Here is a 25,149-nt window from a genome sequence, read left to right as displayed (position 1 = left end):
GAGGGGTCTGTTAGTCTCCAGTTGAAGTGCTGAGACACAAGGGTGATTATTTTAAGACTTGTGTGACAGGAAATATAAAAGTGACCATAACCTGTGGATGTAGAGGGCCATAGGGGCTTAAACCAGAGAAGACAAGGCCCTGTCAACTCACATCCATACCCCCCACAATCATTGGTTACTAGGGGGAGGGTATACCAAGGTATATATTCCAGAGACCTCGCACCGTTAAAACAAGCTGTAGTATACCTAAAACAGGTTCCAAAGTTGGCGGTTGGTGCTAAAGAAAACCAGGACTCTCATAAATAAAGTGATATACTGGTTTCAAAAAGTTAGGCATTGCTATTCCAACATCAGGAGCTATATTACTAGTCCTGAGAGAATTATACTCACTTCCTTCGATGTGGTGAAGGTATCCTTTATACATAATGACCTTGTTGTAGGCCAATACACAATTGATGCATAATCAATTTGTAGTGCGAAGCCGAACACTAATCAGGTACAGAATGCATGCTGATACAGAAGTCCAACCTAATCTAGTAAATAATGCCAATCCTGAAGTAAGGGAATTCAACAGATTCAACTGACTGGGAGGATTGAGCATATCTAAATCCACAGAGGATAGGCGTACCCATTAGGGCGACACGAAAGGTACTGAATGTACAGCCCTAAATAAGCCTGCCACTGATATGATTGAAGGTCCCCAGTGCTTTATGGAAGGCAGAAAGGCTGATGGGAATCACATTGAAGGTCCCTCAAGTGAGATTAAAATACTGTCATAGAATGTAGCTGGGATTAGAAAAATGCGGTCTGAAAAAAACTAGGGGCAGCTTATAGATAGCCATGATGGGAGTCTCTTTCAAGATACATGGTGCATCAACCCTATACAAAGGAATGGGTTTTCATCTTATTGCACCAATGCAGTAGCATCCAGATAAGGACAAAGTCCATCAGGGGTCTAGCATTCTGGGTCAAAGTCTCGCGCCAATGTACAATTGGTCGTCAATAACCCTTGATTGCACAGACATACTAGCAGTAACTTTAAAGCTTTTGTCAGGCACGACCCTTAAGATTTCTAATGTATACAATCAGATTGAGGCCTGTTTGCAGAATCTAGGGTGATAAAACGTGTTAGAGAACAAACGTTTCAAGCTATCTGGAGATAACTACATAAAGGGAAAAGGGAATTTTTTTATACTACCATAGAACCACTAATAGCAACCGTTCCTAATTTGATATCAGAACAAAACAGCCAATGGAAGATTTCACAAACAGAACTTCCCCTTGTGAAGTGGTCAGCCAGAGCGGCGCAAGTGTTGTCGTTGACATGCAACTTTGATCTTTGAGCGGCAAATGGAAGGACCCTATATGATAGGGAGGGCAAGATTAATTTAAATAGACCGGGGCATACAAGTAGAATTGTCTACTTTTTAATGGCTTTAAGCCTATGGCGCTCTTTAAATGATATGGTAGTATTGGATAGAATGGACAGCAACCAAAATGCGCTGTGTTTGACACTAGAGGGTAGCATGGCAATAAAACTACGGATTAAAGGGCGACTGGATATCGGGGACATTTCCTACACAAACATTGATAAAGATACTCAGGACAGATTTGAACTATTGGCACATCTATTTTTCTTACTTCCTTTTAACAAACTTTGATCACCAATGATGTTTAATGCGTTTTAAAAACTTTTATATATGATGTAATGTATATCTTTTATGATCATGTGATCGAAATAAAGATTTTTCGAATCGAATCGATAAAGATATTCGGTGGGACTGGGTTGTTACACATTTTAATGTTTTGGAGAAAATCTTAAGGAAGGCTAAGAAGAAAGTTGAGAATCTAGATCTCCCATCTGAAAAAAAAATAATGTTTTTTCAGGAAAAGTATGAATTGCTCTACACACAGATTAGAGATGCCCTAGCTAATGAGAAAAGAGTTGAGAAAAATTGTTTAAGGGAGGTGGTCTGGTACAATAAATCGTGTGGGGAAGCCAATTCAAAGCTATTAGTAGCAGCCAAATCAAATGTAGGATCGACTTAGGAGGTGTAGATAACTATATAAGAGTGAATTGGCAAAGGCCAAAAGAGAATGGGAGGGTTCCTTGTGGAAAAATTTGAATGGCGTACTGACGGCTCAAGATTTTAAATCCTTCTGGAAATTAGCTGCAGTTTAAGTCAATGGATCCAAGAAAAATGTTGAATACTGTGATCCACGCCAAGACTGGGTTACCCACTTTATTAACTTCTACTCGGGTAGTAATGATTGAGCCCAGGATGATGTAGACTTTCTTTCAGACTATGAATACAGTAACCAAAGTAACTCAAGAAAATTAGAATTTGATCTAAAAGAAACTCTAGTAGCAATATATTCTAGTCTTACGGCCAGCGCTCCAAGGTCAGACAAGATCCCAAACGATTTATATATGGCCAGTGTGGGGTCCGTATATTAACCTTCTTTCCAATGCAATCTTATCAGGTTTGGAGATTCCTCCCTTTTTGAAAATCGCAGAGATTATACAATCTTTAAAAAGGGGCATCGCAGCAATCCGGGCAATTACCGGCAAACAAGTGCTTGCCCATTTCCAGGAGTGGATCCAAGAACACAATGGGTTATCGGAGTTCTCAGCGGATTTTAGGAGCAATGTTGGTACCATAGACCAGGTCTTCCCTTTTACATGTATTTTTTGGAAGACGTCGGTAATCAGCAAGGACAAATTGTAGGTTGCCTTTGTTGCTTTGAAAGCGGTCTTCGACCTGGTTCCTAGATCTAAGCTAGCGAAGATAGTAGATGAAATTGGTATCCCTACAAATTTACTGAACATCAGTTGATCTAATTTGCTTCTCTTTATGCCTCTCTATAGTGTATGGTGCATGCCAAATACACTGTGAATATTGAAATCGGGGATCCCAAGCGAGACATCTGCCATAGCATTTTTTTGTTCTTTCTATATTTTGAAAATGAGAGCAGCAACTCTTAGTTAAATAAGTTATTCAGCTAGAATGAAATTAAGGTAGCTCAAAAAAATGGGCAGACGTGAGGATGGGGTAGGTGCTTACGAGCCAGCACCTGAGCTAAACTTCCGGTAAGGTGCGGGCACCCCACGTTTCTAGCCCTTGAAGTACTTCTCTGTTGTTTTATTAGGCCACGATCAGGAAGTAGTCTCAACTATTTAGTTGTAGCCCATCTGTAGGAGTCACAGGTTTTGGGCCTGCCCTGATCCCCAGAGGGTGAGTTACCCTCTTTATTTATTTATTTCTGTATTATTTATTTTCCATCACGTGAACTAGACACCACACCATGCTCACTTGATCCTGAAGAAGCACCACGGATCCCACGGGACCTTAAAGGCGCGAAACATCTCAACCTTTTGAGTTACCCAGGCACATTACGCTTTGTGGGGTAACACTCAACCTACTGGTTTATTACTTTGACACGGGTACCACCCAACCGGCACGCAGGTGCGTCGTCCAGAAGCTCGTCAGCTTAAAGGCTCAAGGGAGCCCATTTGTATAAACAACCGCAATGGACCACACACCGCTAGCCCCTCCTTTGGATCGCCCCTAAGGATTCTGGTACATAAGGTTCATAAGTGGTTCACCTCAGTAGGTGCAAGTAAGTACTTGTTGTTGTGAAGATCTCTAGACCCGAGACATGGCCCGGGTTTCGGATATCTTCCCTCATCAGTAGAGAATGTAGTTGGGGTGGAAAAGAAGGCCGCCAAGCAACCGTCACAGGCCTCAATGCCCAACCGGCACGCAGGTGCGTCGTCCAGAAGCTCGTCAGCTTAAAGGCTCAAGGGAGCCCATTTGTAGAAACAACCGCAATGGACGGCACACCGCTAGCCCCTCCTCCGGATCGCCTCTAAGGATTCTGGTACATAAGGTTCGTAAGTGGTTCACCTCAGTAGGTGCAAGTAAGTACTTGTTGTTGTGAAGATCTCTAGACCCAAGACATGGCCCGGGTTTCTCCTGGTAACCCTCAGTCAATTTTAAATCACTTCACATATCTTACTTAGGACTCTCCCCGCACACCCAGTATATCTCTGACAAAGTGACCCTTCGGGGGACCCGTAGGCCATTGCATCGCCGGTCCGACAAGGAGCTATTGCCCGGTGATGAAGCATGACATCATTAGGGGTGTGTGAGGGACAAGACTTGTTCTTCCTTCTCACTAGCGAGTTCTAGGCCTAGGATCCCCGTCTCATTTTCCTTCTCTTTCTTCTAAGGGATTGAGTGACACCGCACCCCTCCCTAAGAACAGTGTCCCAATCTTTTTTACCTTAAGCTCAACAAAATGTTCATTTGGGTGCTGTTGGTTCTAATCTTTGAATTTTTGTAATACAATTTGCAGCTCAACGCTGGTTGAGGCCTGTACTTTTCGATTTTGTACTCTGTCTATATGTTCCATGATAATGAATTTCTCATGCACTTTTATGGCTTTAAGTGGAATTGCCACTACTCTGAATTTGCATTTCAAAGGACCTTATTGTATTTTTTAAAATGTATGCCATAATTCAACCCAAAACCAAAAAATAATGTTTAAGGGAAGGTTAGTAATGTTTCCTGGATCAGAAACAACTATTTAGCTATGCAAGTGATTTGCGATTCGATTGTGTAAACTACTGGGGCTTGTATTTGTTTAACCTTGGGAGTCCCTTTCCAAGAAACGTTGTTGATGTGTTACTTGAGTGTGATATATCGAAAACTATGTATTACTGGTCTTTGCTGCTTCGGTCTATTCATCTGAATAATATTGTCATGATATTAGGTTTTTTGTGTACTTTTAGGATCCTGAGGATCAAAATAAAGTTATATGGCTGATGTTAGGACGATTTTGATTCCATTCAAAAAGTCTAAGGAATGGTTACTCGTGCCCATTGTCCAGGCTGGCAATTTTGCAGTGGTCTGTGGTTCGTTGTAGTATACATTCTCCTCTTCCTTCTTCTGTTTCCCAGTATGATGTGGGCAAATCCCGTAAAGAGTACATTTGACCTGGAATTTGGTTCTGCTTACAGATAAGTAAAGGAAACAAATTTCCTCTCCGCTGTAATCACAGAGCCTGGACTGCCGCAGTTACTTTTTTTAACCTTCGAAACAGTTTGATAATGTAACTGGGCAGCCTTTGGAAACTTTAAAGATTGTATTCTGCAAACTTTAGAGTCCAAGTTCTGGGCCTAGATGTATCAAGCAGTTTGCGATTCGTTAAGGCCGAAATTCTGCGAATTTCGACCTTAACGAATCGTAAACTGAAATTTTGCATCTTTTGAGATGTATGTGTGATTAGCAAAATAAGGAATCGCAATAAATTGCGATTCCTTATTTTGCATCAGCATTTAAGGAATCGCAAATTTGCGATTCCTTAAATGCCATGTATGAAGCTTTTTTTTTTAGCGAATTTAGGTTAAGGACTCGCAAATTAACAAGAACTTCAGGTTCATGTTAATTTGCGAAATCCTTTAAAACAACAAAATAACACTATTTTGAAGGTGGCATGTGGCACACATACATGCCCATAGGGCATGTATGTGTGCCATATGCACACACATGTAAGTTTCACGGGTGCAGCAGGGTGTCCATAAGACACCCCTGCACCCTTGAAATAATTCTCAAATTGCGAATAGCAAAATGCGAATTCGCAATTTGAGAATTACTGCACATTCATTCCTATGGGCCTCCTGGCCCATAGAAATGAATGGGAAAATTATTCCTTAATTGCGATTAGCAATTTGCTAATCGCAATTAAGGAATGTTAAGGAATCGCTAAAAAATAGAGAATTCCTACATACATACCATTTTGCACTTCTCTAATAGCGATTCCTTACCAATCGCTATTAGAGAAGTGCAAAACGATTTCTTGATACATCTACCCCCTGGTTTCCAAATAACATCTACCAAAGTGAATAATTCTGGCTTTTTGTGGCTGTGGAAAGGAACAAGGTTGGTCTAAAATGAGTGCCAGTAAACTTTGTACGGCTCAGATATACCTGTATTGAATAAACCTGTAGTATCCTTAATAGGATAGCTCAGTTGTCTTATCTTTGTTGAGCTGCATAACCTGAGGACCTCGCTCCTAACCAAATCCTTAAGATATGTACGACTTGAGATGCTCTCGCTGTTTTGAGTTCTGAGCCTCCGATATCAATGTACTTGACGGCTAGCTCTGCTGCTAGAACATGTGAAATGTTTGTAACCAGAGGGATGGTTCTTCAGCCTGGACCTCTAAGACCTGTGTAAACTGAGGGAGAACGCTCCTGTCCAATTTTGTAAGATCTGTCATTTAACTCTGCTGACTCAAGGCCTGGTGAGCCTGTAAGACTCTGGACATTAAAGGCCTTTGGTTTTACAGTGTAGAAAAAACAATTATGGGGCCCAGTTGGCATGTGGGTTAAAAATCTGATATCACGCAGTGAATAGTAGCTTTTCTGTAGAATTCCTCATCTTCAAGGGACTTATAGCAACTCTGCATACTTCTTACCGGAGGTATCCCACGTTATTTGACATAGGTTGTCTTCTTGTTGCTATCAAAAAGTGTAAAAGAAGGAATCTGGTCCTTTCTTGTAGACATTCTAGAGAGGAAGTGACCAAGAACCCCGATATTAGCATCATGTTTCCAACTAAGGTATGTCATTTTAATTAACAGTGGATTCTGTGCAACTTAACTATCCTATCACGCAATTGCAAGAAACCGATTTTTTATTTTTTTTTATTTTAAGTATATTGCAGGTCATGGCAGGTAGTTAACAGTATGCTAACTCTTACGGTGTGTCCTCCAAATGTGTCCTCCAAAATGTGTTTCGCGTGAAACTGCCATCAAGATTAATAAAAATGGCAGTGGAACATACCAACAAGCTCTCTTTCAACGTGTGCCAACTTCTACCGTAATAAAAGTGACAGTGTAGTGTGAGCTATCTTTAATATCCCCAAAAAGGGTTTATACTGGGGGCATACACCTAGTAAGCAGGATCGGACTGGCCACAGTGGGCATTTCTCCAGGAAGCTGGAAGGGTGGGGTCCTGTTTGCAGCGATGGGGGGGCGGTTTTCTTACGGGTGGTCAGTTTTGCAGCAATACCGCCCCCCCCCCCCCCCTGTCACAAAAGCAACAGTGAATTACACTGTCTCCCACCCCCAGGGAGGGAGGGGGACAGTTGTCCAACAAAATTGCCAGGGCTGCTTTGGGATCCAAGTCTTCCCCCTCCCAGTAGTGCAGGCCTTAGGAGTGACAGAGAGGCCCACTACTGGCCCGTTCGGTAGGTCATCGCGGGGTTAAGGAAGCGGCAGTTTACATTTTCATCCTGTCGGTGTGGACCTGCCCCGAGAAGGGAGAGACACAGTTAAACATCGATTGTGCTTCCCCTTAGTGCTCCCTTTAAGCGTTGCCCCGTTCCCTGATTGCAGTTCATACTGGGCGGCAGCAATCAGAAAGCCTCAAATAATGAGGTTTTACTGGCCTGTAAGACTGTTGTGTCCCCTCAGCATTCGAGGTAGACTGGCCTACAGGGCAATCAGGCAGTGCCGAATCCCGGGTTACTGTGTGTGGGCAAGTTTTTTGGCTATTCGTGAGCCTGTTTTATGGTCTTCTGGGCAGGTCTGACTGTTGATTTCCCTGATATTTAAAAAATCGTTGCCTGCAGCAAGCTGAAATCCATGTGGCCTATCACATACCTTTCAATACACTGTTACAATGTCTCTTCAAGTTCAAAATTGTCCGAATTTGAAAATATGAGCCACTTTTTTAGCCTCCTAATTCACTAAAGGGGGGCACTTATTTCGGTGCACCAAACTATTTTCTGTGCAAGTCAGACACAGTCAGCATTAAACAGAAACCAGTGCTCTCGGGAACAGTCCTTTGTTGCTGGTTGTTGTGGACAGCCTGCCAATAGGGTGGGTGGCCCAAAATGGAGGGACTGTGTTTTGCAACCCTTTCCATAACACTACATAATCCTGACACTCGCAACGCGACATAAAATCAAGTGTCGAAGGTTATGTTATCCATGTGTTATAGGCACAGTCCACGTTTACAGTGGTGTGGGGGAGGGGTGGCTGTGGTTAGGAGGTACACAATAATGGCGCGGCTCGCCCCTCCTCTCCTCTGAACAGAAGAGGCCCCTGGCACCGCGCTCTCCGCACACGCTCCATCCACATGGTGACCCTGTTTCCCCCATCGCGCCACCTCCCCACGCTCAGCGCCCCGCCCTCTTGTCACACACATTTCCACTGGTCTCTCCAGCCAAGCACATTCTGCTACAGCCGCTAATCCCCTCCGCAAGAGGCCAGGGGGTTCACCATAAGCCCTCCTCCAGCAGCAGCCCAGGGGTCCACGTTCCTGAGCCACCTTCCCGAGGGAGCCCGGTGGTTCCTGCCAGCCATGCTTCTGCAGGAGAAGCTTGGGGGCCCCTGCTGCAGGAGGCATGAGGTCCTTATGGAACAGATACCCAACATACAAGGAGCCCCCTTTGGTTGTATGTTCCCCAGTGCTCTGCAAGAGGCAAAGCTGTCAGTGGTAAACGCAGTTCCTGCAGTAGGCCCTGGCATGGTATAGCTCCCTCCCCGGAAGGTCCTCAGGTTCAGGATAACCCATTCTTGTGCAGGACGCTCATGCGGATCACCCCCCCCCCCCCTTTGCAGGAGATGATAGGCATCCAGCTGATAAGCCCGTCTGCACGAGGCCTAAGGCTCGTGACCCAGCTCTTTTGCTAACAGCCCCGCGTTTGAAGAGAGGTACTTCCTTCAAAGAGGCCTGGATTTGACGTAGACAAGTCTACCTCCCTAGGCAGGCCCGGGCTGAGGAGGCATTGCAATCCCTTCTCCCTGCAGGGCAGACCGAGGTTCCTGCTGACAGGTCTTTCTGACGTGTATGATCAGGCCCCACCTCCATGCAGTGTTCCCGAGGGTTCCTGCCTGTTTTTAAGGCAGAGAATGTAAGTCCTGGGATCTGTCAGTCGTGTGTCCCCCTTCGCCGGTGAATCAGAAGGCACAGGCTGCCCGCAAGAGGCTGCCGAGGGCCTAAATACCCTCACCACCCCCACACAAACCCAGGACAACTCCTGTTCTATTCACAGGACAAAGCTCACATCCGGCCATGAGGTCGGGGCCCTCTGGGGCTGGCGCTGCAGGGAAGGGCGGGAGGGAGGAGGAACCATGATGCCACTGAGGAAGGACAGACAGCGCGTCCTGGAGGGGGTGGGGGTGGCTGGGGCCGCTGCAGCTGGCACTGCACGGGAGGCGGTGTGCTGGCCAGACTGCTCTTCGCACAGGACTGGATCTGCAAGCTACGGGGCGTAGGTCTGTGTCTCTGTTGTACAGAGCTGGCACTGCAGGGAAGGGTGCTGCCACTGAGCAGAGAACCTTCTGGAGGGAGCAACACAGGAAGGGTAGACCCCCGTCAGCACAGCACCTCGCGGGGGGGGTGCTGTACTGCAGGGTGGGGTCTGCCATCGCCAGCACAGGACCTCCTGGACCGGTACTAATTGGAGGGAGCAGGCTGCGTGGACCCAGCACCTCCTGTGGCCAGTGAAATATGGGGGGAGGGGGCGCTTTAAGCACAGCCATTCTGTGGCGTTTATTAGGGAAGGGCAGGCTGCCACAGAGAGCAGCTCCTTAGTCGGTCATCGAGAGGGTGCCGCGCTTTAGGTACAGCAGCACTCTGGCCGGATACATAAGGGAGTACAGCGCCTCCTGGGGCCAGTTCTAGAGGAGAGGGCGCTTTCAGCACAGCGCCTCCTAGGGCCATACAACGTGGGGCGGGGGGCTGAACGAGTACAGCACCTCCTGTGGCTGGATAAAGGGGCACAGCGCCTCCTGTTGCCGGTGCAACAAGGATGGCGTAGTCTGCGAATGCAACACCTCGTGCAGCCGGTATTACAAGGAGGGGGCTGGACGCTTTCAAAACAGCACCCCACTGTGGGAAAATGCACTATAAAGAGCCATGTCGCAGTTCGCACACCACCGCCTGAGGCCGCAAAAAGGGAATGGACCGCGCTTTCAGCACAACGCCTCCTATGTTCAGTTCTAGAGGGAGCGAGGAGGACGCTTTCAGCGCAGCGCCTCCTGTGGGTCAGTTTTAGAGGGAGAGAGGGCGCGCAGCGCCACTTATGTTCAGTTCTAGAGTGAGAGAAGGCGCTTTCCGCCCAACGCCTCCTATGTTCAGTTCTAGAGGGAGCGAGGAGGACGCTTTCAGCGCAGCGCCTCCTGTGGCGTCAGTTTTAGAGGGAGAGAGGGCGCGCAGCGCCACCTATGGTCAGTTCTAGAGTGAGAGAAGGCGCTTTCCGCCCAGCGCCTCCTATATTCAGTTCTAGAGGGAGCGAGGAGGACGCTTTCAGCACAGCGCCTCCTGTGGGCCAGTTCTAGAGAGACCGCAGCGCCACCTATGGTCAGTTCTAGAGTGAGAGAAGGCGCTTTCAGCACAGCTCCTCCTGTGGGCCAGTTCAAGAGGGAGAGAAGGGCGCACAGCGCCTCCTATGGTCAGTTCTAGAGGGAGAGAGGAGGGTGCTTTAGGCACAGCACCTCCTGTGGGCCAGTTCAAGAGGGAGAGAAGGGCGCACAGCGCCTCCTATGGTCAGTTCTAGAGGGAGAGAGGACGCACAGCGCCTCCTATGGTCAGTTCTAGAGGGAGAGCGCTTTCAGCACAGCGCCTCCTGTGGGCCAGTTTTAGAGGGAGAGAAGGGCGCACAGCGCCTCCTATGGTCAGTTCTAGAGGGAGAGAAGGGCGCACAGCACCTCCTATGGTCAGTTCTAGAGGGAAAGGGCGCACAGCGCCTCCTATGGTCAGTTCTAGAGGGAGAGAGGGCGCTTTCAGCACAGCGCCTCCTGTGGGCCAGTTCTAGAGGGAGAGAGGGCGCGACCACCTATGGTCAGGTCTAGAGTGGGAGAGGGCGCTTTCCGCACAGCGCCTCATGTGGGCCAGTTCTAGAGGGGGAGAAGAGGGCGCTTTCAGCGCAGCGCCTCCTGTGGGCGTAGAACAGGAAAGGGGTAGGCTGAGCGAGTACAGCACCTTCTGTGGCACGTACAACATGGGGGAGACTAGGTGGCCACAATGCACCGTGGAGCCGGTAAAATAGTGAGGGGTGGGCTGTGTGAACACAGCATGCTCTAGAACCAATACTGCCGAAAGCAGCAGGACGCGTTCACCACCTCACTTCATGGAGTATTACGCTGTGCAGATGGCTATGCCCCCGTCAGCACAGCACTTCCCGTGGTCGATAGAAGGGGGTTAGGCTGCGTCAGCACAAGCACCCCCCCCCCCCCCCCCCCTCCGTGCTACCGGGAGAGTGCAGCCGGCTTCCAACACAGCACCCCATGTGGCCGGTAAAATATGGAGCTGATCAGAGCGCGTTCAACAGCACCACTTGGAGTCGGTACTACAGGGCGGGGAAGGGGCAAGGTCGCTTTGAGCACAGCACCCTATGTTGCCGGTAAAATAGGGAGGGGAAGGGGCGCTTTGAGCACAACACCTCCGGTGGCATGTACAGCAGGGAGAGGCTACGTGCGCACAACAGATCATGGAGCTGGCAGGGAGGAGGACGAGCTCTCAATACAGCACCTTACGCGCCTGGCATAACATGGAGGGAAGAGCGCTTTCAACACAACACGGGAAGAGCGCTTTCAACACAACACCTGCGGAGCCTGTACTACCGGGGGTGGGGGGAGGGGAAGGAGACATTTCCACACTGCACCTCATGGAGCCTGGGGGGGGCCGAGGCCTCTTTCAGAACAGCACCTCCTCTGGCAGTACAGAGGGAGTAGGCCGCTTCAACAGCGCCTCTTGTGGCCAGTGCTAAAGTGAAGGGGCAGGGCGGTTTCATGCAGCCCTTGTGTCCGGCCGGTCGGGGGCAAACCTCGAGGGCATCCAGCCCAAGGACGGAGCATATTTGTGAGATACGGGGGGCTCACTACAATCTGTAAGAGGGCATCATTTTGTATTGCGTCACTGGTGGCCGGTACAATAGGGCGGGTTTTGGTCGCAGAGCGCGCACATGGTCATGGAGGCTTTGGCCCCTTTCAGCACAGCACCATTTGTGGCCGGTACTGCAAAAGCCCACTGCTGATGCGAATGACCTCAATAACTACCGCCCCATCACTAACCTTCCCTTTCTTGCAAAGATAACGGAAAGATGTGTAGCCAAACAACTCTCTCGTCATATCAAGGACAATGATCTTCTTGACAATTGTCAGTCCGGCTTCATCCAAAACTGCAGCACTGAAACAGCCCTACTGCAAGTGGTTGATGATGCGCTGAGGATACTCGACTCAGGGGGGTCCTGTCTGCTAATTCTCCTTGACCTCTCCGCAGCCTTCGACACTGTTAATCACAACACCCTCCTCAATATTCTTCAACAGAGAATGGGCATGGAGGGCACTGTGCTTAAATGGTTTGCATCCTTCCTCTCTGACAGATCTCAAATGATCAAAATAGCGAACAGTCTTTCGTCTCCTGTGGCGGTGGGTCAAGGTGTTCCCCAAGGCTCTATACTTGCACCCACACTGTTCAATCTCTACTTAGAACCACTGGGAAACCTCCTAAGCAAATCCGGGATTCACTATCATCTCTATGCAGATGACACTCAACTCTACCTCAAGGTTGCCTCCACTCATGATCTCTCCATCCTAAAATCTACTCTTGACTCCATTCAAAACTGGATGTCATCTCATCAATTAATTCTGAATCCCTCCAAAACTGAATTCCTCCTCTTCTCCTCCTCACTCTCTCCTCCCCCGGTTCAATCATGGATGGATCAGATGAATCTACTAAACAACAAACCCATCATTGTCGACAGCGCAAAATCTCTTGGTGTCATTCTAGACAAAAAACTCAATCTAACTCCCCACATCAATTCTATTGCAAAATCTGCTCGCTACCAACTGCGCCTTCTTTGGGGAATCCGTCGCTTCTTCCCGGAGCAGGACCTTATAACCCTGGTGCAATCGCTGGTCCTCTCCAGACTAGACTACTGCAATTCTCTTCTTACTGGCCTCCCCAAATCTCACCTGTCCCCACTTAAGTCTGTCTTCCATTCAGCAGCTCGTTTCATCTATGGGGCCAAAAGAAGCGATCACATCACACCGTTGTTATCCACCCTCCGCTGGCTTCCCTTCGAGGCTAGAGCTATCTACAAGACCGCTTGTATCACCCACAAAGCCTTGCACTCCTCCTCTCCCCGCTACCTGGTGAATAAACTGAAACTCTCTGGAGGCTCTAGACCTTCACGCAATGCCGAGAATCTACTGCTTGAACCTCCCACTTTCAAGAAGGAAAGAACAATGGCCCAATCCTTTTCAGGCAACGCAGTGAGAATCTGGAACTCGTTTCCGCCTGAGCTCCGGACCACCGCCTCCTCCCAGGCCTTCAAAAGGGACCTCAAAGTTCTCCTCCTCCAGAGACACCTCCAAAAGTAATTCACGTCCTCTTGCTATTCGGAGGAAGACTTCCCACTACTGATATTTTCTACTTTCCATGACCATGGGAGTGCCTTCCCAGTGTTTTCCTGTGGTGGGAGTGTCTGCCTTTTTGCAGTATTCTCCATGTACTTGTGTTCGGTGCCCTTTTGTAACATGCACACAACACTTTGCCCTTGTAACACACGGTTGCTACCTCTCACATGTTTTTACCTTTGATACTTGCACAAGTGCCACCTTGCCTACGTAACGCCTGTTCTTGTGCCTAGCACTTATTGCAGTATTATACCTCAAATTATACTCTGTTTTCTCTTATAACTGCCCACTTGTCACTTTTCCTCTTGTGCACTTTTGACTACCTCATGTATTTTTGGTTGTTCACAATTTTTACTACCTCAAGTATTTTGTTTGCTCACAATTGTCACTATTACCTTTACTACCTCATGTATTTTTGGTTGCTCACAATTTTTACTACCTCAAGTATTTTGTTTGCTCACAATTGTCATTATTACCTTTACTACCTCATGTATTTTTGGTTGCTCACAATTTTTACTACCTCATGTTTTTTGTTTGCTCACAATTGTCACTATTACCTTATGTAAGTAACGTATGTTTTAGTAATCTGCTCTTCTGTAATGTTTCTCATTATGTTTCATTTCTGTTCCTAATGTGAAGCGCTCTGACGCCTTCGGGTAAAGTCCGCGCTATATAAAAATGCATAAATAAATAAATAAATAAATAAATAAATAAGGAGGGGGCAGGGCGCTTACAGCACACTCCCCTGTGTGGCTGACGGGGGGGGGGGTAAGAGGCTGCGTGCGCACAACACCCCCTGGAGCCGGACCACCGCCGGGAGGGGGCAGGGCGGCTTCAGCGGTGGTCGGTGCTGTGGGTTAGGCCGCGTGAGCAGAGGACCCCCCGGAGCTAGCGCTGCAGGGAGGGGTTCAGACCGCCGAGAGCACATGGCCGTCTGGAGTGAGCACAGCAGGGAGGGGCGCATGCGGCTCTCAGCCCAGATCCTCCTGGAGCTCGCACTGCGGGGAGGGCTCGGCTGAGCAGAGGGCACACTGGAGCAGGCACTGCAGGGAGGGGCGCGGGCCGCTGCGAGCACTGCATCTCCAGGGATGGCGTTGCACAGAGCGTCTGTGTGCAGGGCATGGGAGGGGTGAGCCGACAGGCCCCTGAAGCTGGTAGTGCAAGGAGGCCTTTGTGATGGCGGGGGTGGGAGGCCCCGGCAGCTGGCCTTCTGCCCCTCCTCCCCGCTTGTGTGTCTAAATGCGAGAGACGTATCCTCTGGAGCCTCGTTTTCAGACCGCCCCAGGGCACCCCTGCACATCTGCAGTGTTCCCTGGAGACCCAGTACTGTGACCGAACAGCCCGGTACCAGCAAGATCGACTAGAATCACACCGGAAAGAAGCCAAAGGGAAACGGGACTCAGGGAGTGAGCCCTGACATTCCCGCTTTCCCTAGGTCACAAAGCCCCAAAGACGGTTTATCTAATGTGCTTCTTGTATAGCGCCACCATACCAATACACGTGAAAGGGCGCTCTAAGCATTCAGTGGCTGGCGCAGGGACTAGGGGCGCGGGAGTTGCTGTTGCACCCCTAGACAAAACGAGCTAGTTTAGATGGTGAATAAACAATAAAAGGACAGTTCAAAGGTTTTCCTCTGGCAACATTTGGCGTGTTATCAAATAACGCTCATATCCCCATGTCTTTAGTGAGGTATGGTTTCCTGGCCGCCCGCACTCATCGGTGATCAAGGGAGGTGGACTTTTGGGAGCTAGGATAGGCCCCGTTGAAACAATGCCAGACTCCCAGATCACACAAAAGGAACTCCATTTATAGGCACCCTCTCTCCAATCCGCCCTGGCACAGCTAGGCGCCAAACACGCTGCCAAGCCCACTTACCAAGAAATCCATCTCAGGACAGACCTTTTGCCCACCTGCTTCACCCCTGGGACTTCCTCGCGCCGAGTAGGGTTACAACCAGATCCTAAAGCTTCGGCACTGCCAGACACAAAACGAGCAGCTGCAGGCCCGAAGGGGTTCACCTCTGGTATCGGTGCAAGGGTGTAGCCATACTGCAGCGAGCGTGGCCTTTTACAAGCCGAGTTTAGTTGTCAATTGCACGGCAAAGCAAAGAGTGACAGTACAGTGCACGCAAAGCAGAGCCCAGCCCAGAGTGGAGGGCGACTAGGTCTCCTTCAACCAGGCTACGGGTTACCTGGCAGTTGGTGACAGCCAATTACAGTATCAGGAACACAGGCCTCTAACCCAGGAGGGGAGAGTGCCTTCAGTTGTACACCTGTACGCCCTCCTCCCCCCAAATTGTCCTCATTTTGCTTCCTGTCATGTGGAGCTTTGTTTACCGTATGGGACGTTTCAAACCGGCATGGGACTAAGAAACCTTGTGCAAGATGAATGGTGTCCACAGAGGTCCTCCTTTCAGCTTGTCTCGGGTCTTGTTTCCCAGCTTCAAGGTGTGACAACCTGCAGATACACGATTCCCTGGTGAAACCTCCAAATGTGTGTTTCGGAGAATAGACATCTTCTCCCTGCCAACCTCAGGATCAGTCCCTACCCATACTTCGTGTCCTGTCACAAACTTTTAGCTGTTCCTGCCTGGTTTCCATTTGGGGCAATTCACAAAACCGTGCCCAGTGCCTACCAGCAGCTTCAATAAAGTGGGGAAGGTGAACTGTGCCCTGAGTGGAGCGCGATTCAGAAAAGGGGGTGATGATGAACAGAGTGTCTGAATTAAGCAGACCACTCTTACCCACTCCAAAGATCAGGGCTTGATCCATCACCGTTATTTATCTCAATGCACCATCCCAGCTCAGAACCTGGCTATATGCAAATCAGTCTGTCCCTGGCCCAGTGCATCATGGGAACAGGGCAGACTAAACTACCAAGCCAATTCTTCACCAGAAAGGAGACAAGCTACCGGGGACCAGTTTCTGGCATTTCAGCCGTCTTCGGCCCGGCTTGCTTGAATCCTGATGGTGCAGTGAGAAAGGGACTCATGTCTGAGTATACCCTGCCACACCTATAGTGGCCAAAAACGATTCAGAAAAGGGGGTGGTGAGTCGAGCGCGTTGAGATTTTGATGGAAGCTCCTCATTGTTGGCCATAACTTCCAACCCCCACACCTAAAAGTAAGATACTTTGATTAAATGCCTCACGTTTTGCCCTTCAAAAGAAACTGCACCAACCCGGCGTGTCGTCTAGCAGAACAGAACCCTACTGGTTGCCCTTTCCCTTCAAGCTCTTACTCTGGAGAAGTCCTACTGCTAACAGACAGTCTGCAAGAACAGGAAGCTGGACTACCTGGTGTTAGCGGAAGAAGCTGGCCCCTTCAGGAAGATAAACAGCAAGGGCCAGATGAGTGAAGCATCTTTGAATGTGTCACAAGGGTGTGTGCCAAGAACTTAAAGCTTAGCTGCCTAGGATCAACCAGTGTGACCTGAAGCTAAGAACCTGCCAACACAGGCACTCTGCATTGAGCGCGGTAAGCCTGTGTCTCAGTTTCCAACCTCAGGAGGACAGTGAGGTTTTCCTCGCAAACTCAGACCTTGGGACAGCATCCAGTTGCATCCAACCCACTGAACTGATGCGAAGACCATTTGGAAAGACTCTAACTCTCACCATTCAGGAGTAACTTCCAGGTAACTGTGGTTGGGTCACATTCCTAAATTTCAGTTCCCAACTGGTGGGTCTAGTGAATGCCCTAACGAACCAAAAAACTATCACAGCCTGACAATTCTGGGGTAGTGATCCCTTGATACTTACTATCGGACCCTGGTAATCCCTTGAACAGGACACTGAGACATTGCGAGAAGTGACGTCTGGCACCCTGGAAACATTTTTGGACTCGGTGGGATTCCTGTTCCAGTAGGAGGAGGGGTTTGGGGCTTCAAATATTTTTATTTTATTTTGCTGGAAACTCATTCAGAATCGCCCAGTGTTGAGCTTTGCATCTAGTAATACCAAAAGGCCATGGTATATGGAATACATATATATCATTACAGACATGATACACTGTACCATACTGTCTGACAGGTCTGTCTCCAGTCTTTTGAAACACTGCAGAGTGGTAGAATTTAGGAGCATATCTGTCACAGAAGTTGTTATAAACTTCTAGATTTGCGTACAACTGTAGTAAACTATAGGCATCTAAAAACCTCTGCTTCTGGCCTGCCAGATATGGAGTATGCAGTATAGTTACACGTGCCATGCAGTATCAGAGTTCCAATGCCTTACACCTGCCTTCTGAAACAAGCCTGAACTTGCTACTGAGTTAAGTCATGTGTAGATGATTAGCCAATAGAAGGCCATAGTACCAGAGGCCTTTATACACCACTGGTAAACACCAGGCACACTGCTCTGAAACCATTGACGAGAGGGGAGGCAGGCTGCGTCAAAGAAACTGCAAAATCTTGAGCCTCTCGGGGAGCTAATAAACAAGTTGGGACTGGTGGGACCAGAGGACACAGGCAGATAAAACTGGGTGGCAAAGAAAGAGGTGGCTCTGGTTAACCCGTTTTACAGCGATTCAACTGGGAAGTGTCACTTCCGGTTTAGAAACCCCTCTGCAGCATCTGAGCTACCTCTGCACCACTGCTCCTACCAACTAGCTAAGAGCTGAGCATTTTAGTAATGAGTCTGCGTGCATGTTCTGGCCAATATAGTCACCCATCCCTCCCTTTTGGAAAATATCCATGAATTTGCATTGGACAGGCTTCCCCTCCAGTCCCTGACCACCCGACCTCCACACTTACAGCCTGGAATACGCATGGCCTACATGGAGGCCAACCTGCCCTACAACCCCTGCTGACCTACAGCAAGACTTCAGTCCCTGTGCCCGAACTAGATGGTCAGCAAAGAGACAAGGTCCCCTAAAATAACTAGGATGGCTGAAACTTGGAGCCGCATGCAGAAAAAAACCTGTCCATGACCACCTCAATCCCTACAGGAAGTGGAGATACTGAGAGCGAGAAGTGCCAGCCCGGATAGGAGAGATGTTAAGTTGTTATCCAACTATTCATTGAATGGTCACATATGAGTAACTTCCTTATGACTCTAATTGCATAAAAAAAACTGTGACCTCCATCCAGGGATTAACTGACTTTACTATGTCTAGTATACACTGAAAACAGACTAGAACTAATTGGCGCATCGCAAGATGATATGACTGATGACTGAAATCCCTTGCTTCTGTCTTGTAATTGTAACTAAAGTTTCGCATGGTTAAGGACAAGGATGCTGTTCAGAGAACATAGGAATAAATGTTCTTAAACTCAGGCGTTCCCCTGTGCTCATCTCAGATTTACATCTTTACCTCAGTTTGCACAAGTGTTTACAGGTGGTGGGCACCAGCATTCATTTTTGAGGATTAGCACTTCATTTTTAACGTCAGACTTTGACATAAAGCTAGGAAGAGAGTGATATATGGTGAAAGCAGGGATGAAAAAACCTGGCAGAGTTAGATAGGAGACAGAGTGAAGGGTAGTGCTAGAAAGAGGCACGGTGGTTGAATCAAACCTAGACAGCCTTGGTGTACAGTAACCAGAGCATACGGTAGTACTGACAGCAGACTCCCTAAGAAAAAACCTTGGGACCTGCTCTGGTCCTTTACATTTTCTTGTTTCAACTAGATCTCGTCTCTCTCAAAGACCTGCAGACTGTCTTTCAAATACTGAGGTGCTGTTCTGCCTACTACTTTATAAACCAGTGCTGGCGGTATAAAATGTGATTATTTCCCCGACTGGCAATCAGTGCATTTTTGTTAGGTCTAGGGAGACAAGAACACCTTTGGGGTTCCTCCCCATAAGCATTGCTCTTGTGATCCTGTAGTTTCAGAATATTTGAAGAGGACCTGCCCACATGGGAGACCTTACTACAATCTAGTTTCGCTCCAGTTATACTTTCGGCAATGGAGGCCCCATGTTTTAACTCTAGGATTGATATCTAGGTAGTTAGCAGATGATGATAACGAGTTGATACGGTTCTCCAGAGACAAACTTATTGAATGTAACCTCGAGGTGTTGATCTTGGGTCCTCTGGTTATTCGCCTTCATCCACCTTGAAACCAGGCAAGCGATCCTTCATGACTAAGATGATCATGAGCTAAGTGAGGGGTTATTTAAAGGTGGAGAAGTAGGAAAAGATTTGCTTGGAGGATGAAGGTTCTCAAGCCGGGTGGTGGAGTAGTAGTTGGGTACAGTGCCACAGAAGTTGTCACAACTTATTTCAGTTGCTGGGCAAAACTTAGGATCTAATACGGTTCAAGAGATCTGAAATACTCAGTAGTGAAGGGCTAGATGGCTCAGGAGAGGTCAGATGCAGTGTGCTATATTAAAGTAAAGCTCATAGTTATTGTATCCTACTAGAACACACAGCACATGATCGGAATCGGCAAGGCTCGAAAGCAACCACAATGAATTGACCAAAATCGTCACTTCGACAGACAGCAATGCTGGAACAGTATATCAGGACGGAGTGATCGAAAGAAGACTCACAGAGAATGGTAGCCACATTGCTACAGGACCAGCACTGTACATTTCAGTAATCCCACAACTGCCATAAGAAAGAAGCATCAGGAATATCCCATAGTTAGCATGTGGTGTGAAAAGTGGCTAACTATGTGAGCAGCCATGGAACCTTGGATGCTTGCTCGCCTAGGCAGGAGTGCCAAGAACAATTGAGTGGGTCATTGTACTGTGCAAAACCCCAAGTGAGCACAAACCTGGATCCATTAGCAATTCACCCCCCATTAGCAAAATGGACCTGACCATCCGAGTGCCCCAGCAAACTATGACCGCATCGCAGTAGAGAAGAGCTGAGTTCCTGCACGTAAGCTCAGAAGTGCCTTCTGTGGCCACAGGAGAAAAGCGTGGACAACATCCTAGCCCTTGCAGCAATTTTACTTGATCAACATTATTGCAGATGCAAGACCTCACTCCCAGACATGCAAGTCTAGCCAACAGTCAGGCAAGTTTAAGGGGAGACCAGAATCCTTTGGTTCCATCTCAACTGTGGGTACCATTTGCAAGGAGAGAGCAGATCGGTCCAGTATCCTTCAGCCTCCATGTGCCGGTGGTAAGCACCACAATCTAGTTGGCCTTGGAACACGCCACCTGGTACCCAGTAGAAGTACAGCAAAAAATCTGGGGGTAATCTTTGGTGAGGGTCTGGTTCAAAGCCCAAGTCAATCGTACAGTTGGCACATGTTTCTATATTCTAAGAACCATCAGAAACTCATTCCCTCAGAATTACATCAGCCCACTATGATCGCACTGATTACCTCTCGATTACTGTGAAGCCCTATACCTTAATGTATCACCTCTGCATCTCTGAACAAGCTCCAGGTGGTACAGAAGGCAGCAGCAAGACTGATTCTAAACATCCCCAACCCTCAGTCTGTCAGAGAAGGGATCCGTTCGTTACATAGGCTCCCTATCAGAGAGTGTATTTCATTCAAGGTCTTTAGTACAGTGTATAAGGCCATGCATAGCAATGGCTTGTTCCAACTCAAATTCTTGTTTCAACGATATACTCCAGGGAGGACTTTGAGATCCATACAGGACAGATTGGTCTTGCCCAGATTACGCAGATCCAGATGAGGCAACAGTTCCTTTTCGGTGGCCGCTGCCAAGCTCTGGAACTCACCCACACCCCCCCCCCCCCCTCTGCCATTGTAAGCTCTCTTCCTGCTTTCAGGAATCTCCTGAAAACATCACTATTCCCCTCTTAATCTGCTGTTGCGCTTCTCTCCCTTGCTGTGTCTGCCCAGCGCCTTGACACCTTTGGGTATAGTGCGCTTTACAAATACTATCCTATCCTGTATGACCAGATAGACAGCTAATATTTGCTATGTTGGCTGCATCTTAGCAGCAATTATCCCAGATATGGGCATCTCATCTCCTGAAGTGCTACACACAGTCTGCAATATCTACTTCATGCAGCACTTCTTACCACCCACAAACGAATAGCCTTACAGAAGAGCTTAATTCTTCAAGGAATTCTGTGCTCTGTTTTAGTGGTACATGACAGGTAGACAGTTCATGTTCTCTCCCCAGGTTATTAGTTTACCAAGAGAGCCAACTTGGGGTTCACTTTAGTTGACTGAAACCCCTAGTCCAGCCCCATGGACATATGTAGATATAATCAGGGAAATGACGGAACTGTTGACCAGAAAACGCCTGAGGTCCACTGCGCCCTGCACTTCAAGCAGATGTTAGGATGATGCTTGTACCGGTCTTATCATTCAGTTTGGTTCTACTAGTTTTACTAGTGTTTTGGTCTCTTCCCACAGAGGGGTAAAAGGCCGTTTTATTGATCCAGGGTGAACAATGTATTGACGTAGAGGACGATTCAGGGCTCAGACTTTCCATGGCAATTTTGTCATCCTCCTGAAAAGGATTAGCTCTTACGTGAAGATCTGAACCCTAACATGTAGCCATCTACTTAGGAACGAACACAAGGCAGGCCTCCAAGAGCTTGGAGCTTCCACTTCAAAAACAATCCATTGCTATTGGGTTAATAGTTCTGATGCAATCAAGCCATGGCACTCCAACTCGGTCCATCCCCCATCCCATACCTACTTATCAGAAGTGTACACCCATTCACAGGAGATGGAGGTGACCACAACCCATAGCAGCTGCACTAGCACACATCAAAGCCACCTAAGGATGTGTAAAATCCCAAACAGACTTTTCTGGTGAGGGTTGGATATCGATATTCCCTTACTGCAGGGCCTTCTTTGGGCTTCTTGGTCCAAATTGCTAATCAGCATGAAAAGAAAGCCCGAGTCTCGGACTAGCCTTGCAAGGCCCCATTTCAGGGTGTAGGCAAGGTCACTGTTCCCTGGAGTCTAATACACAGCACCTATAAGTTGCACAGATGGATAATGCATCAAGCCCTAGTTTGGTGACATTTTCAGTGTAGTCAGAGATTAAAATGGTGAAAGAACAGAAATGTGCCCTCCCCATCACCACCACACACACACACACACACTCACTTTAGTGCATCAATCACAGTGTGGAACAGGGAAAACACCCCAGACCCCTGTCTAGGTGGAGATCATTACTTGAGGCCACCCACAACTGGCTGTGAAATGCTAAAAATAGACAACACAGCCTCTTCAGACATGGTAGTGGCTCACCCTGCTAAAGCCAACGACTTCAGGCTCCATTACAGACCCACTCCAACCCCACCTCATAGAGAAGCTTGGGGGAGACATTCATCGGTATCCCATGTAGAACAAGGGGGCTTCAAAGACCAGCCATTAGCTCCAAGTCTCAAAGGAAGAACTAGAAGACCCCTGTTGGGTAGCACAACAGTGCACGAGAGCGAGGCCACCAGTGAGTTGGACACAACCCTGCCACGTGAAGACATCACGAGGCCTTGCAGCCAGACCGGCCACTGCAAGGAAATAAGAGCCTACCTTGGAAGTGCTCCTCCTCGCTGCTGTCCTCCTCCGAGTGGGGGTTCGAGCCGTTGCTCACCGTCTTGGCCCGGCTTCGGGACAGGATTCCCGAGGTCACCGACTTCTCCATCACCGAAGGCATGGCGTCGTCGTCAGCAGCACACAAAAGCCTGCAGGGACAGTAGCAAGCACAGTCATCAGCTTCCACTAAAAACGTTCATAGCAATTATTTTGCAGTTCCAGAGAACTCTAAACCAGAGCCCTAGTAGGCCTCACCAAAACCTGCAGGACCGCACCAGCCAGGATTCTCGCCCGACACTATAATGCCCGCAGGGACAGTACCAGCCACAGTCTTCGCCTACTTCCTAAACCCTTAGGGGATAGGATATGCCCATAGCCATTCATTCACCCATCACAAGACTTGGAAAACCTGGAGGTACAGAACCAACATCCTCACCTGCCCCACAAAAGCTACAATCAAAGTACTAACATGTCTTCACATGAGCTGGCAAAGCCAGTACCATCCATCACATGACTCGTTGTCCCTAGCCTGTCCACCCTCTCAAAAATAAGCAGTAGCAGCAGTACGTGTCTCCTAAGCTGCTATCCCCCTCCCTACACCCACTCCCCGTGAAGAAGAAAAAACAACATTAGGATCAGATACAATGTGATCAGGCACTGGTTCTTACGTACTTCTATGGTAACATCTAGTTACAAGGCCTACCCCCCCCCCCCCCCCCCCCTCAAAATAAGTATCAGGAGCAGCCACAAGAAATCAACGCCCCCCCCCCCCCATACACACACACACCACCACCAATGAACGAATGCCAAAGTGACTGCTACAAGAGACCAGCCTTCCCACAAAATCTTGGGGACATTTAGAGCACCCCAATGTGTTCCACAACAAAAACCTATCGGGGGCGACTCCCTGAAATCAACCTACCTCGAAAAACGTGCAAGGGTAGCGGTGCGCGGCGGTACCAGACAGGGGAGCTTGGGAGAAATATTAAAGGCTGTAGATTACCCTCCCTGAGTGTTGTGTGGGGTCCAGGCACCCCGCAAAGACAAAGGGCAGCAGGTAAAGTTTGCACCGGGAAGGGGGGGGGGGGGGGCTGGAATAATAATAAAGGCAAACGGCGTGAGGCGAGATTTTTAAAAAAAAAGTCGATATCGCCCTATTGAAATCTGGGGGCTTCAGCCCCCTGAAGAATAAAGAAAAGTGGTGTCCAAAAAGAGGGCTATGGCCACTCTTGATGTTCCAAAAGATGGTTCCACAATCTAAAAGCGCTTATTGCCAGGAATCGCCGCGCGAAAGGAGCCTCCGGGGGAGGGGACTTTTTTTTGGGGGGGGTCTCAGTGCCCCGACGGTTGGTCCTGATAGTGGGGCCGCGAGGTTAAAATGTGAGTGTCGCCGGCTCACCCTTACCTGGAGGCTGCGCCCTCTCCTCCTTGGCGGTATGAGACTTCACGTGTCTCTTTGTGCAGGTAGGGCTGGGGAGGGAAGGGCAGTCGCTGGTGGGAGAGCGCCGACTCACTCTGTCTCCTGAGCACACAATGAGGCAGGCGGTGTGGAGAGAGGCAGGCTGCTGCAGGGAGAGGGGCCGGACCCTGCCCCTCCTTCTCTCCTCCTCCTCCACCTTCCTCCTTCAACCAGAGCTGGTGAGCGGTCTCTCCCCTCCCCCTGCTCTCTCTCACCAGTCTCCTGCTGTGCCCTCCTATTCCCTCTCCGCGAGCCTCCTCAGCAGCTTCCTGCTATGCCCTCCACTGCCTCACCAGCCTCTGTACCTCCCTCCTCCCCAGCCCCTTGTGCCCTCCACTTCCTTGCGCTCTCTCACCAGCCTGTGAGCGTCCCTCCTCTCCCTCATTCGACTCTGCGTGTCCTCCCTCCCCTCTCCAGCCCCCTTGGTCTCCCTCTCCAGCCTCGTGGGCGACGTGCACCCCCCCTGTGTTCTGTTGCTCTTCCTCACCAGCCTCCTGCTCCCACGTCGCCCCCACGGGTCCTCCTCTGCCCTCCCGTGCTGCCCCTCACCAGCCTCCCCCTAGCGCACTCAATTCATACCCTGCATGAAACCCGCTCATATGCCCCCTTCTTCCCTCAGCAGCAGCCCCGTGTGCCCCTCTGCCCTCCCTCACCAGCCTCCGCCTAGCGCACCCTCTTTATGCCCTGTATGACACCCCCTCATGTGCCCCCCTTCTTCCCTCAGCAGCAGCCCCGTGTGCCCCCTCTGCCCTCCCTCACCTGCCACTTCATGTACCCTTTACCGTGTGGTTTAGCCATGTGCCCTCCTCTCCCTTTACGGGGGCACTCAATATATTTT

General features: G+C 48.9%; 1 protein-coding gene across 1 annotated transcript in view; it reads right to left on the bottom strand.

Moving 5' to 3' along the window:
- Positions 1–24,664, bottom strand: part of LOC147670583 (REST corepressor 2-like) — a gene marked incomplete at its 3' end in the record, with an annotated part of 146,135 nt that extends 121,471 nt beyond the window's left edge. Inside the window, exons 1-2 of the mRNA XM_086948151.1 lie at positions 24,258–24,664; positions 22,850–23,001 (exon numbers count right to left, since the gene is read on the bottom strand). Of these exons, the coding sequence (XP_086804277.1) occupies positions 22,850–22,973 (124 nt within the window). The remainder of the gene's footprint in view (positions 1–22,849; positions 23,002–24,257) is intronic.
- Positions 24,665–25,149: the final 485 nt, after the last annotated feature.

Source organism: Lissotriton vulgaris, unplaced genomic scaffold, assembly GCF_964263255.1.
Source record: "Lissotriton vulgaris unplaced genomic scaffold, aLisVul1.2 SCAFFOLD_623, whole genome shotgun sequence".
NCBI classification, from domain to species: Eukaryota; Metazoa; Chordata; class Amphibia; order Caudata; family Salamandridae; genus Lissotriton; species Lissotriton vulgaris.
This window is presented reverse-complemented; position numbering and strand designations above follow the sequence as displayed.